The sequence below is a fragment of the Streptopelia decaocto genome (assembly GCF_964273445.1).
Source record: "Streptopelia decaocto genome assembly, chromosome: Z".
Lineage (NCBI taxonomy): Eukaryota > Metazoa > Chordata > Aves > Columbiformes > Columbidae > Streptopelia > Streptopelia decaocto.
The window spans coordinates 66413903-66429195 of NC_138657.1; the positions used below are offsets into that span (position 1 = coordinate 66413903).

Genomic DNA, 15293 nt, shown 5'->3' on the forward strand with positions numbered 1-15293 from the left:
AGTTACTTTTCTTAATATAGTTGCTTCTAGGCAATTTTTATTTTCATACTGCTATTTGTTGTTGGCCTCCTCACTTATGGAACAACTATGTCCAATATAGAAATGACATCAAAGACTAATTTTGAAAAAATAATTGTTATGTAAGTGCATGGTGTTAATGCAGCTTTCCTTGCAGTGGTCTGTGTTTTCAAAGTGTGTCGTCGTACTGCCTTGGAATTGCTTAGAGTACTGTTTCAGCCCCAGTATGACCTAATATAACTTTCTAAAGTCAGATTAATAAGGTCTGAATGTCTGTGGAAGTAAGGGACAGCATTTTCCCTTGTAGCTGCCGGAATGTTGTTTGCTTCCTTCTCCTCCTGATGGTGGGTTTGCATATCAAACACATAATACACCTGTGAACTTGTATCCAGGTCATATTCATTCAGGGTGTTATGCAGGCTGTTGATTTTGAGACCTGCATTTTCTGGCAGAGACAACCTGCTGAGCCAAGGCTTTGTTTGGGCTGGCCCATCTCGCAGGTCTCCTCTGGGGAGGCTTGCTGAGCTCGGTAATAGGGGTCACATTTGTCCTCATCTGTGAATTAAGACACAGCTCCATGGACTTGAGCAATCTTGGCCTTCCCTATGCTGTGTCTGAACGCGTCCAGTAGTGCCAGCCACACTCCCACAGCCTTTGGCTAATGACCTGTAACTGGCGCATCACCAAAAGCAACATGACATCCCCCCTTGCACCCATCTTTGCTTAGGAAATATCAGTCACTGGCAATGTCAAGAGTCGTGGCAAGCGACTTACACAGGATGGAAGGATGTGGCACAAAAAAGGTCTCTGCAGACCTTCCTGAACTGTACTCCACCAAAAAAAAAAAAAAAAAAAAAAAGCTTCCATTAATAAATCTTTCTTATTTATTTCTGGGGAAATTCAAACACGGATTCAAAGTTTGGGTTTTTTTTGTTTGTTGTTTTTTTTTTTTTTTCTTTTTTCCCTCAAGAGTTTGATCCCTTAAATTGTTAGCTACAGCTAAGTATAATCATGAAGGAAAACAGCCCTTGAAGTGTCAGTTATACCTCTAGGACTGAGCTGGCAGTGCTGCTCTTGCCTATGTTTGTTTCTACCAGCCACCTGACACTGAGGGGACAGAAAAGTTATTGTAGAGATCCTTGGCAGAATGAGACAACATTAAGTTGTAGTTACAAATACAGCATTTTCTTAACAAACTTTTATTAGTATAGCACAGAGTTTATTATTAGAATGGCACAGGATTTCTACAAGCAGAATCAGTGTAGTATAACTTGTAAGTTGCATAATACTGAATTTTATAACACATTTTATGGTTTCTGAACACCCGGACCCTCTATAGACTGGGTTGGATCTTAGTAAGCGGTCTGCTGTATCAATATAACGATCATAATCTAGACTCGAAAATCACGTAAAAGCATGCGAGTCCCTTCCTCAGTCCTCAGAGGAGGCAGACAGTGGTGGGGGCATCTCTGGCCACCCAGGGGGCCCGGCCTCACTGTCCAGCAGCCGTTCTGGTCCAAGCTCCCCTTTGGGACTTGTAACTGCGCGGTTTTACAGACAGCGCCCTGGGAGCTGTTACCCTTCCTTGTTCTGCATCTGACAGTGGACTCGCACTTTTTTGCGTGTGTGCTTGTGAGCTAACGGTGAAAGACACTAAGCGTCCCGAGGACGCCGCAGCCCTGCCTAGGCCGCTCCGCGCGCGGCCCGGCCCTCACTGGTCGCTATGGTGACGACATCCTTCCCCATCCCCCCCTCGCTGCCCGGACGCCCCCACTGTTCTGGGATGGGGGGAGCGCGGGGCCACTCCCCCGCTCCCGATGGTGTCTCCCAGGCTGGCGGTTCGGCGCATGCGCGGGGCTGGGGTGCGCAGTCACGGCACTGGGCCGTCCCTTCGCAGCCTTCGCCGCTGGGCCTTGGCCCTCGCCGCTGCCCCGCCATGGCCGACCCGCGTCTGAGGCAGATCAAGATCAAGACCGGCGTCGTGAGGCGGTGAGTGCGCCCGGGATGGGGGAGGGCGCTGCATCTCCCGTCCCGCCGTGCCGAGGTGGCGCGCGCCTTGGCCGTTGGGAGCCGTTGAGGGGACGTTGGGGAACGTTGGGGAAACGTTGGGAGCTGTTTGGGGAGGCCGAAGGCGGTCCTGAGGGGGCGAGCGGAGAGCAGGCTCGGCCCTGCTGCGAGCTCCGCGGGCGGCCTCGCTGCCCTGAGCGGAGAGGGGGCCCTGCTGTGGTCCCCGGAGGCTCCGCCAGGCCGGGCGGAGGAGCTGCCGGGGGGGCTTCGTGCGTTGCGGGCCGTGCCGGCTGCGGGGCCGGGGAGTTGCTGGGGGTGTTGTTGCGCTGGACGGGTGTGCCGGGGTGTGCCAGAGAGCGGCCCTGGCACGAGTTCTGCCATTGCTGCCGCCATCGTCCCCTCGCGCACCGCCCTCATTAGCAGGCCTTTCTCTCTCCAGACGACAATTAAGCGGGAATTTGTTCTGTTTCGTTAGTGATGTTGAGAGCTCAGGGGACTCACGCTGCCCCGTCAGTGTACAGGGCAGTCCCCTTGGACAACATGCCGAGGCATGAAGTCTTACCTGTTTTACCAAAATAACTGCTGAATAGGTCATTTCTAATTTGAAAGTTTACCCTGCAAAATCGATGGTGAATTCATAATCTGAGTCTCATATTTTACTAGCTTTAACACAGTCTTATTTTTTAAGAAAAGCTGCAGTTTAACTGCCTGAATCCCTCTTGTTACAACTGTAAACACATGGCTTTGACGTTAAATACTTGGTCACAGAAGGGTTTATTAGGGTTACATCCTTCAAAGACTGTGCTGGCTCAGGCAAAGAGAGAAATCAGTATGTGTGCCAGATGAGGATGTTAAATAGTCCAGTTTCAGACAAACAACTTTGTATTATGACTAATAATTTCAGTTAGTAAAAAATTAAACAGTAAGATGGGCACACTTTCTCATACCTGATAAGCTGTGAAAGACTGGACTTGCAGACTAGAAAAGTAAAATGGATACAGATTTATCACTCGGTTTATGCTAGATAAAGGCACTTCTGAGTTCCTAGGTTCCAAAGGTTCTTAAGGACTGCTGTAAGGAAAACACTGATTATATGATTGTAAAGTTCTGTTTCCTGTCACTACGCAGGTCATGCAAGTCATGAACTTGTGTGTTATTATTAGGCTAGAAAGCTTTGTGCAGTCTTATTGAGTGGCTTGGTGACTGCCTTTTGCTTTGGGTCCATTTCATGACCTGTGTTGTGGTTACTGGCTTTGCTGGACAGGAACATTGTAAATGACCCCTGTCTGTTTTTAAGTGGATGGTGGTTTGGGTTAGTTTTTATAGACAAACTGTTCTGAGATATGGGGGAAATAGAATTACTTATCATTTTTTTCAGTCGCTGTATACTTTTTGTTAGCTAAAAGTATAACTCATTTGTCCAGAGACTTTTGAGAAAGTTATTTTATCTAATAAGACACAATTTTACTTTGCATAATTTGTAATTTGTACAAGTTTCACTACTGGCTTGTTGCTGCTGTTGGATAGTTTTACTGAGAGAACTGTGTGGTAATACTGAATAGCTTCTCAGGTGACCATTGCTGAATGATAACTCATCACAAAAGTTACCTGAACAAGCTTTTTCCTCATGCTTATAGACTGGGAAACAGTGAGGAGAAAGTCTTTACTAGGCATTGAACAACTGTGTGGAGACACCAGCAGAGCTAGTGCAGTGTTCACACGTGTTCATGTGAGTGTTTACATGGCGAATGCTGTACCATGTGGCTATGTCCCTTTGGACCTGGAAGTGGCCTAATGCAGATAACTGCACATGGATCTTGCTTGATGTCTGTATGCTGCTGTCCCTAGTGCTTTTAACACAGAGATTAGCTTGCATGTTCTTTTTCTCCATTTCTCTGCTTCTGTAGCTTGAGAGAGCTGAGAACAAGATATTAAAATGTAGTACTGTGTGTTTGTCCTGTGTAAGCAATTTCTTTACTGCTTAGTGTGGCTTTTCTGTTAGTTCACCTGATTCATGGAAATCCATGATATTTTGTTCCAAGCTTGTTGCATGCCAGTTACAAATTAGATTGCTTAAATCCACTGGATATTAGTTCTGTTACAATGATGCTAAGACAGTTCAAGTTATATACAGTCAAAATTAACATACACAAAGTTTCTAATGTTCCTATTTTGTTCTTAGTAGTAGCCTTTCCCTGATGTTATACTCACCTTTTTGCTGGCTCTCTATGTCCTAGGGCCACTGGTTCATTTCAGTAGTGGGGAGGGGACAAATTCAAGCAAAGTCATCAGCATCCTAAATCCTTTGTTGAAAGGAGTATGATGTTGATTGCTTTGTACTTCTCAGAGTTTGCATATAGAAATGCATATAAAAAATTCAGATATTTTGCTTTCTTGTTTTGCACTCCACATTTTATCTGAATTTACTGCCTATGGTGTGTATTACATGTGTTGAATAATTTTTCTTTGTTATCCTAAAACTGGTTTTGCCTGTCTCTCGGGGTTTCATTCCTTTGACCAATATTTGACTATTGGTGACACTGGGGCATTTCAGCATCTTCCTGTGTCTATATTTTCAAGGGCTTTGCTATCATCCCATCCGCCTGCTCTCATAAGATTTGATCATTTATGCTACTTTTTTATTCTAAGTCAGAGAGAACTCATTTTTGTTAGTAACAAAAATCAATACAATAGTGTTATACCACAAGATTGTACAAAGCTGAGCAAAAATAAGAAGAAAGGTAATTCTCACCTAGTCACAATAGCGTTTACAGTTGAACAAGTAAAAAAAAAAAATCTCTAGTCTGGCCAAAATAAGTTCAGGCAAAGTCTGACTATTCTTGAGAACTATTTTATGAACCTAATACAAATTCTGTGACCTCTTAAAAACAGTGCTTAATAAGTTACAGTATGTTTCAGGGGTACTGTGTAGGTGGGGATTCCTCTGAGCTGAAACAATTGTCATTTGTGACAGGAGAAGGCATGTTGTTGGTCCATGATGGCGTAAACTAATCCAGATGTTAGGGGCTGTTACAACCTCCTCCTCTGTGCCCAGTGCAAGGACCTAGGTGGCCACACGTATGTATATTTCAGGGAGCTGATACACCAAAAAAAACCCAGGATTGAAAAAAAAACACTATTTGAAGGATGAGGCCTGTCTGGTCTAGCTCATCGCACAACTGTACATGTTTCAGGGCTAGTACAAAGAAAAGGAATAAAACATTCAGAGAAATAATACAGATACCATCAACAGGATCCAGGTTTGCTTTTGGAGCATGGCTGTGTGAATAGGCAAGTAAACTTAGGTTATGTTTGTTGTGTGGTAACAATAGGCACATCTACAGTTACTCTGCAGCAGCTGGCATACTGTAAGTGAAGGTAGCTTAAAAAAAAAAAGGCAAAAAGGAGTTATCTTACCTTCCCATAGGGGAGATAAAACAGTAGCAGCTCCTACTTCTGTGATGGCAGCATGCAGATACAAGAAGAGGTGTGGCTCTTTCCCACTCCACCCTTCTTCAACTAGAAGCCTAGTTATGCTCTACCACATTGGGTATGCATGTGACTTGAGTCAAGTTAGGAGCGTTAACATTGTCCTCTTATTTTGGACTAGAAAAAGTATATTTGTATTTATTCCTAGTGTGTGAGAAGGCTCACATAGAGGCTTATTAAACATGCCATAAAGGGAATGGCTTAACACTTCAATTAATTTTCCTGAGTTTTTTCTGTATCTGCAGTTTAGAAAAGTACATTGAATTTAGCCTGTAATACTGATTTTCAGGGACATTCAATGCTCAAGCTATAAGAGTATATAAAAAAAGATAAGGATCAAGAACCATTAGGAGGTATTGAACTTTTTTTGACATTTTGTCTTTTTTTTAGTCATCTGTTGTAGGACATTATTTTCTCTCATTAGTTACGTAACTCATAGTTTTTTTTCAAACTAAGAACAAAGCAGCTGTTCTGCTTTGAGGAGCTTTTTTTTAATCTGTATATCATAAATTCTTTGAGTACTGCCCTCAAGAGACTATATATTGTAGGTCGCAGGTACTTTGCTTGCCTTCATTTTTCTTACATTGCTATGTGTAAGTGAAAAATTTGAACTCTGAATGGGGAGAACCTTTTGATAGCCAGACTCTTGATGATTGCATACTTTCATTTGTTTGTCATTCAGAAAAAGTAGATTTGATGAGCGCGAATAGTAATGTTTGCTGCATTTGTGCCTTATGTCCTAACAAGCAGTATTTCTGCTTTAATCCTTTCAAAATAGTCTTATTCTCAGTAAATCCAAACTTGGACAACCTGCTGGATAGTGAGGGAATTGATTAGAAGAAAAACAAAGCAAAACAAAATAAAACAAAAACATAAAAACTAAAAAAAAAATCTTATTCTCATTTCAGATTGCCAACGATTTTTAAAACTACTACAAACAAAGTAAGCTGGGTCATGTGAAAATAGTACTGACATTTACCCATAGTTTCCATCTGATTAAGTGGAAGTGACACCAGTAGATTAGAATGAGACTAAGACAATTCACATTGCAATTGTGTTAGTTTAACTTTAACAATCTTTTAACAGTCTTGTTTAAATGTGGCTGACATACCATAATTACAAATCTACAAGCCTTGATTATAGAATTTTACATCATGAACCTATGGGGAAAGTGTATTGATTTTTGTGAAGCAGCTCTTTTTTAAAACCACCTTTCTAAAACTATGGAATCTTCCTAAGATTGTTCTTTTGCCTGTCGCACTGGTGTTGACACTTTTTTTTTTTCTTTGTAAAATATAATCATATTGCCAACCAATTTACGCTGGTTTTGTTTTTTGTCTTTGTTTGTTGTTGTTCATTTGTTTTCCCAAGCACAGAAAGTTCTGCAGGTGATGTGAAACTCTGTTTATTTTTAAATATAAATTTAAACAATTCTTTTGCATTGAATTATTTTACCAGTCAGTTCAGGATACATTTTGTGCAAGTAAAGTATGAAGTATTGCAGAGAATGCAGACATTCTTTTAGCTGTATGGTGACTCTGTTGCTAATTCAAGCACAAAACTAGTTTGTTTTCTCGGTTACTCAAGAAATATGCTATGTCTGGTGGAAATCACAAATTTTCTCAGTCTTCTTTCTGTCCACTATATGAATTATGGTAGCCTTCTTCCTTTTTTTCCCATTAGCCATCAGCACTAACTCTAATTCTTAGGGTCAATATATTGATAAGAAACTCATGCCTCCATTCTTTATTTGTGTTATAATTAGAAGATTGTATGCAACAACTGCCTGTTAGCTCAGTTAATGGGAAGGGCTGGCATATCTTATACAAAACAGGTATTGAGGAATGATGTGTAGAGCTGCTCAGCTATACTGACTCAGCATGATAAAGCAATTTATTGTGTTTACAGTGCATATCCAAGAGCACAGGGATTCAGGACGGTGAATATGTTGCATGCACTCTTGGATACAAGTTGACTGCATTGAAATTAAATAACCTTTCTTAAGTCACTGTCCCACATAAAAAACTGCTTAATGTGAAATGGCTGAGAAAAGAATGGACCTGCATTTACTTAGTGGTGTCTGAGTTAACATCTGTGACACACACAGTCATCAACCCAGATAATTATTTGCAGAATAATTGCAAGTTGACTCTAGTCTCCAGAAATGAAACTACTTGTTTGAAGGAATTCCTATTTCCCTGTGTTTTTCAATGCATGCATTATTTTAAACTTCAGGAAAAACAAACAGTACCCACACATATCTTGAAAAGCTGTGAGAAGAGCACAGTAGTTCCTGTAATGATTACATAGTGTGTTGGTTTGTTTTGTTTGGTTGGTTATTTATTTATATTTTTAATGGTTTTGGTTTCATTTGTTTTACCTTTTGAGCAGACCTAAACACTAGTTCCTTTTTGGAAGTATCTCACAAATTTAAATTAGTAATGGTTAGATCTTGAAAGGATTGCTTTCTTTGCATTCCTTCCTCCATGCCATTACCTCTGCTGAAGAAAGATCAAAGCCTCTGGTGAAACTCATGATTCTGGCATCTCCTTGTTTTTGCGTCTACAATTATCTTCTGCCTCCTGAGGCAAAACTGTCTTGTGCATGTCCTACTGACAACCGTAATCTACTGATGTAGTCATTTTAATTTGCAAAACAATGTTGCACACCAGGTTTATCACCATAGGTGTCAGTAGCAATGCTACATTAAGGAAAAAAGTTTTTTGGTTTTGTGGGGTTTTTTGGTTTTGGGTCTGTGTGTGTATTGTTCGGGGTTTTTGTTTGTTTTTGTGTGTGTTTTGTTTTGTTTTTTTGGCAAGAACATTTGCAAAGCAATGGCTTTGCAACCTTAAATTCCTTAAGCAGTCTATCAAAACTTTGGAAATAAATACAGTAGTTACAGTTGCTTGGCAACCTTACTTTGGTGCCATTATGCACACGTGTAGTAATGTTTTCTTAGTTTTGATCATATGTACTTTTTTTGTGGCTTTCTTACTCATGGCATGGAGCCACGTATTCACCTATGTGGATTAAGCAGTTACAAATAATCATTTTGTGCTGAATTAAATGTGGATCTAAGGAAAAACTAAAAAATTACATTAAGTTTATGGTAGTGCTTTGTATACAGAGGATGAGTTACAAGTGGACTGACAACCATAATGCATCCTGGCTTGACTTTAAGTATTATTAAATTATATATATCATATATGTGGAAATCTCATTCAGAATCAGGAGGTCCATCATATATTCATTAAACTGTATTGTGTCTTTACTGAGGCATTGTGAATTGCCTACACACATAATATGATTGTAATTCTGTTTAATTTCGGCCGTTACTGTAACATTTCCAATTGGTTATCCTTAGTTGGAATGCGGGGCAGGGAAAGGAGTAAATAGACTCTCTGCCTTTTCTCCCAAACCAAGGTCTTGACTGAAGATCATGACTCGGTTATAGAAGGTAAAATGGAGATCTGTGGTAGCCCCAATTGTTGCCATGTCAGAGGCCCCACTTCTTGTTCTTCCTTCTCTAGAAGTGTTTCTTAGCATTTACAACTTCCCATTCCATGCCATGCCCTTCTTTCTTGGAATTTTTGGCACTGCAGGGTCGCTTCAGGATGGGCTGATAAATTTTTCATTTCTTTCCAACTCTTCAGCCCATCAGAAATGCTCTTCCAGCTCTCTTGGTAGAGTAGCCCTTTTCTTCTTTGCCTTCAACCATCAAAGTTGCTTTTTGCAGTACCTCAGCAAAATCTTGATCCCCAGCCATCATGACCTTTTGCTTTTTGAGTAGCCCATAATTTAAGAGCTTTTGTCCTGGTTGCATCTATTGGATTCTTCCATTCCTCTTCCTGTCTCCATGCTCCCACTGGTTGCTGGCACTCAGGAATGCCCCAACCAGGGCAAAAAGGGGAACTTCAGTTGTTGCTACGGCAAAGATTTAAAAAATCTGCCGGAATGTATTGCAGGAGAAGGGAAATAACCGTGTTGAGAGGCAAAGACAGAATGTGAAGCCCTGGAGATTCAGAGAAATCTCTAGTAACAGAAATGCTATAAAAATGTTAAAATACAGTAATTTTTGACTTGGAATAATTTTCTGACTTCAAAAAAACCCTGCCACTGGTTTTCATAGTGTGCAGCATAGTAATCGATGAAAAAGCCAAGCTTTCAAAGTTAACTTGAAATGTTGTAGTAACTCAGTTCTGTAAGCTGTAGATGCAGAAGAGGCTAAAAATCATGTATAGTTGTGCATGGTTATATCTTGACTGTTAAAAGAGAAATCTTGTCTTTTATGATGATTTTGTCAAGAAAATGAACACATAAACTTGAAATCCTGTTCAAATCAGAGAGCATTCACTCATGGCTAAGAAAACATGGCAGTTTGTGATAACTGTGTCAAGTATTGTATTTTTTGCTCCTTTCATCTTCCTTCATTGACTTTTGCTCTTAGGCTCCAGCCTGTAGTGTGTGTGTGTGCTTATGTAGCCTTACTGAACAAGAGTGTAAATAAGTACTTTGCAGTTTTGGACCTGATATTTAAGCTCTGCAGGCAATGACTAGCACAGTGCCAGTGTTACTGCAGTTGTTGAATTACTTTTGCTATAATTGTGCATAATGTTAATACTTACAGTTTATTATACTATAGCAAAAAAAGCTGTACCCTGTATAGTTGCACTATTACGGATTTTTAGGTTGGAATCAAGTTAGCATAGATTTTTCATTAGCTAGTCAATACATGCTGTCAGCTTTGGGTTTTCTGTGTTCTTAGGCTGAATCCACGGCACATTAGCATATACCAGGTTAACAGTAACATTAATTTTGAAGAGGTGCACGTCCTTTCAATAGTGAAGCTATTCAATAGCAAAATTGAGAAATTCCCTCTCATCTTCTTCAGACCTCCACTGGGCTTGCTCAGTCCAGCCAGGGAAGTGTTTCTTGCATTGATTTTCCTAATGCTGGAGAGCAGTCTTTATTTGGTGGCACATAGGTGTCATTCTAGCTCATGTAGAACCTGATTTGTTGGCAATTGCTGGAGGTTGAGGGAAATATATCAAGAATAGTAGTGTGTGCTTGCTCTGTCCTTGTACCATTTTACCATTTGTATTATAGGCATCCACTAGTAGTTCCTGCCTGTGACTGTGGCTCAGGAAGATAGAACTTTTGTCTACCTAGTCCATAGCATCTTAATTTCATTATGCATTTGGATAACTCATGTTGTGCATGCTTTTTTCATCTGTCAACCTTCAGATAAACCGGGTGCCCTTCCTATGATCAAAGAGGTGGATCTGCTTGCTACGGCTAATTATGCAAGTACAGGAGATGATGCTAGTGTTGATGTATAAGGATGTATAAGGTGTTGTGGTTTAACCCCAGCCAGCAAGTAGAACCATGGCAACTGTTTGGTTACCCTCCCCAAGTGGGATCAGGGAGAGAATCAAAAGGGAAGGGAGAAACAAGAGAGTTGAGATAAGAACAGTTTAGGAAGACAACAACAACAACAATAATAATAATGAATATATATATATAAATGTACAATAAGGCAGGCACAAGGTAATTGCTTGCAAATACCGGTCCCATGTAGCTGATCACAGAAGAGCAGAGAAGAGAGTATCCTGGTCCTGAGTAGCCAATCCTGGAGAGAGCAAAAAGGCAAAAGGCCAAAAATCAAACTAACAAATAACATGGAAGTAATACAGAACTCCTGAATGGACCTAACGAACCATAAAAGCAGACTCCGGCCATATATGGAGCATGATGGTAAAATGGTAGGGAATGTTTCATTGACCAACTGGGATGCCAATATAGGTGCTGTTTTACTATTCTCCCTCCCTGCTGCTATGAACACCTGCACCTGGAAAGTTGAAAAAGTCCTTGGTCTCCTTCGCAACAGCCAAAACTTCAATAAGTTATTATATTCTTTTCATACCAACTCCAAAACACAGTCCAGCTACTGGAAAGAGAATATTAACTGTATCCCATGGAAAAGTTGTATTATTGCTTTCTTCTCACACTAAATCCAAGACAAAATACCATGCTGGCTTCTAAAAATAAAATATTCTAACTGCTATGAAGAAAATTAACTTGATTCCAGCTAAACCAGCATACCAGGGTAGGAACATACGTACCTTTGTGGACTGAGAAAGGAGGAGGATTTGGTGCTCTTTCGGCAGCAGCCAGAAGTTAAAATAGTCTAAACCATTTTCAGCTTTGCACCCTAAACAAGCTAGGAGTGAAGTCCCTTGAGAAATCAATGTAATGCTAAATTTGGAGGTCTCATTTCCCTCTTCCCTTCTCCAATTCTCTGGTCTCTGATGCTAGTCAAACATTTTGCTGAGCTTGCACAATTTAATTAACCCAGGAGAAAAACTGTCAGCTTTTTTTTCTTACTGTGTTGATTTCCTGCTGTTTTGAATTGGCTTATGGAGAGATCATGTAAGCATGAGTGCTGGCAAAGATGTATGCTGGGTCGAGGGGGAAGAAGACCTCTGTTCAGCAGTGGTCAGCTTTTTAACTACTTGAACCATCTTGTGTTACTTTGCCCTTCAGTTTGGGGAGCTGAAGTGGGGGAGAGGAAGTGAGCAGAAAAAGTTAGATGAGGAAATATTAATAAATATCATGGTATGGAAAAGGTAATTAAGTATCTACTCTTTCTTTAAAATTTATTTTACCTTAAGATTCTCTCAAGCGGTTTGAGCTCATTTGGTTTAGCCTGCAGCTTTTAAGTAATAAAACTGTGGTTTTTACACAGAACATGCAAGTTGTGAAATTGATTGTTAAGTGATGTGACAGTCAAATGTGTAAAAGATTTTAAAAGGGCAGCAGCCACAGCCAGCACCTGACCTATTGTCTGTTAAACATTGATGGTTTAGTTTTGTTTTTAAGTGTTAAGAAGTCCTTAACTTGATTTCTAAAGGCACATATAGCACAGGAAATGTCACTTTAGGGTTGATTTATTTCTTTATACTCTTTCCCTAGTAGTTAACTACTGGCTGGCACTGGAGACAAGGTCTAGAATAATTTAATCTTATGTTTCTACTTTTTTATTTTGAAAGATTGGGAGAAGCTAGTAAAATACTATCATTTTGTTTGGGTTACTTTTTCCCCTGTTTCTAGAGGTGCAGACTTCTGTTTTAGTGTCCATGAAAAATAACTAAGGAAACCAAGTTTGTTGTCAGTAGGTTTAAGCCAGGCATGTGGGAGTCTTCACTTCCATTGAACATTTATGTGAAGTTCTGAAGGCTGAAAAGAGGTACTATAAATGGAGACTTTGTTAGCAATCAGGACACATAACCACGGGCGTAGTTATATGCAGTGCTTTATTTCAGCGCTGGGAAACCAGGGGTTCGCACCCAAAGCTGGCTTCGACCACTGTTTTGAACTCTACTACATTTATACAGTTTGGTTACATACATATTCATTAGAGTTACAACGTGTATACTGCATATTCATTAGGTTACACAATTATTTCACAATATCAGTTGCAACACCTTGGAACTACCCTAAGCATGCGCAGTGTCCTCTGGTGGTCGTTTTGGGGGTCTTCAGGATGAAGTAAGTAGTCTTCATCACTAGTGTACTTTTCACCTTTCATCACAGCACATACGCACTCTTCACAAAATTATATAAATTCTTGGATGATAGTAAATGTACCTTCTCAGCACATCCTATCTTCTCGAGATAAGATAAGTACTAACTTTTAGTTCTCTAAAATATGAAACTCATATACAACCTGCATAGTTTTTAAGATAAGGTAAGAATCTTGGATACAGTTTACGAAGCAAAATGCAGCTAACTATAACAACTTGAAGTATGAGAATAAGCTAATATTAGATGTATGCAGTTGTTTGTCAGCTTTTACTTATTTGACTTTAGATGTCCAAGGAGAGGAAAGACTTAAGAATTTTTGGTCAATAGATTAAAAGGGGGGAAAATGAAAGGAAGACTTTAGCCACTAGTTAGTACCTTAATTTTGTACCATGTTGTCGTTGTTTAATCCCAACCAGCAACCAAGCACCACATAGCTACTTGTTCCCTCCCTACTGGTGGGACTAGGGAGAGAATCAGAAGGGCAGAAGTAGAGAAGATTCATGGGTTGAGATAAAGACACTTTAAAAAGTAAAGCAAAATCCACACACGCAAGCAAAGCAAAACAAGGAATTCATTAACTCCCATCAGCAGTCAGATGTTCAGCCACCTCCAGGAAAGCAGGGCTCCACCACACATAACAGTGACTTGGGAAGACAAATGCTATCCCTCTGAACATTCCCTCCTTCCTCCTCCAGCTTTTCTACTGAGCATGATGTCATATGGTATGGAATATACCTGTGGTCAGTTGGGGTCAGTTGTCCTGCCTGTGCCCCTTCCCAACTTCTTGTGCATCTCCAGCCTTCTGTGTGGAAAGTCCTTAACTTGGTTGAAACATTGCTTGGCAACAACCAAACCGTCAGTGTATTATCAACATTCTTCTCATACAAAATCCAGAACACAGCACTATACCATCTACTAGGAAGAAAACTATCACAGCTGAAAACAGCCTCAAATCAAATGCTCTTACATAGTTCTGAAAGTCCATGGAACCTAACACTTGCTAGAAAGCAGAATGGGATGTGGAAACTGTAGCAAAATGTGTAAAAATGAAAATTCAGATTTTGCATTCTTGTAACCACAAAATCTATAATTATTTTAGGTTGTGGTGGCCTCTTTGTTGTAGTTTTTAAATAAATTATTCTTTATAGCAACTTTGTTAATTAAAAAGAAAAATCCTTACTGTCTTAAAACTTGAGGCCTTATTTTGAGACTCCAAGATAAAGACTGAAGTGTGAAGAAAAAAATTTATGGCCAAACGGCATACTGAATGGATGTAGAGAATAAAATGATCAGATCCTTGTTGACTTTGTATGTTTGGATCTTTTTAGACTTCTTAAACAAAACTGTACTTGAAAAGGTTTCTCTATCTGCTTTCCAAAGATTTTTACACATCTTGTAGGTGGTGTAAGAAACTACTTATTCCTTTCAGAACAGATCAACCTTACAGGTACATTTTCTGTTATAAATCTATGGGTGTCAGTTTGCAAATGTAACTTAGAGCAAGACTTTTGGCCCATTTAGCAACTTGTGGATGTTAGGTATACAGTAACAAATTAAGCCCTTGTTTTATTGGGCTGTGACATCTTGCTTTGATCATACGAATATCTTTAAGTCTTCTAAATAATATTTTTGTACAATATTTTGGGGGCAAGAAAGTGCATAACACCATAATGTCTCATAGATATTTACTATATTCCTGTTGATGTCCATCACTTCTGGCAGCTGTTAGCCCTGTATGTCAGGCAGGAGGGAGAGCCATAGGAAACACACTGGCCAAACTTCTTAGAGTGAATAGGAGGTGTGCTTGCCTGGCAAATGTAGTTGCTGAAGAATGACACCAGTATGAACTATCAGGACATGAAAACCATGGAACACTTGAACTGGCTCAGAGAATCTCTGATGATTCACATTAATAGATCTAGTTCTGTTTACTTAGTAAATAGTCACAAACATGGAATCCAAACAAATATCTAAAGCAGTCTTTTCAGGAAATTGAGAAATATAGTGCCCCTTCCAACACAAAGTTCAAAATAGAATGGACCCAAGCTAGACATTTCCCTTGCTGGTATATATAAGTTTTTGAAATCGGAATAATTCAGTAGGATGTTTTCGTCTTTCCTTACTGAAAATGGTCATAGTGATGGAAGTAGTGGGAGCCTTTGGAGTGGCTTATTTGCTGCCTTGCCTGCTGCCTG

General features: G+C 40.0%; 1 protein-coding gene across 1 annotated transcript in view; it reads left to right on the top strand.

Annotated features, from left to right (window-relative positions):
- The first annotated feature begins 1847 nt into the window (after positions 1 to 1847).
- The window catches only part of TBCA (tubulin folding cofactor A), a 34343-nt gene continuing 20897 nt past the window's right edge, over positions 1848 to 15293 (top strand). Inside the window, exon 1 of the mRNA XM_082075516.1 lies at positions 1848 to 2007. Coding sequence (XP_081931642.1) covers positions 1955 to 2007 — 53 coding nt within the window. The 5' untranslated portion in view covers positions 1848 to 1954. The remainder of the gene's footprint in view (positions 2008 to 15293) is intronic.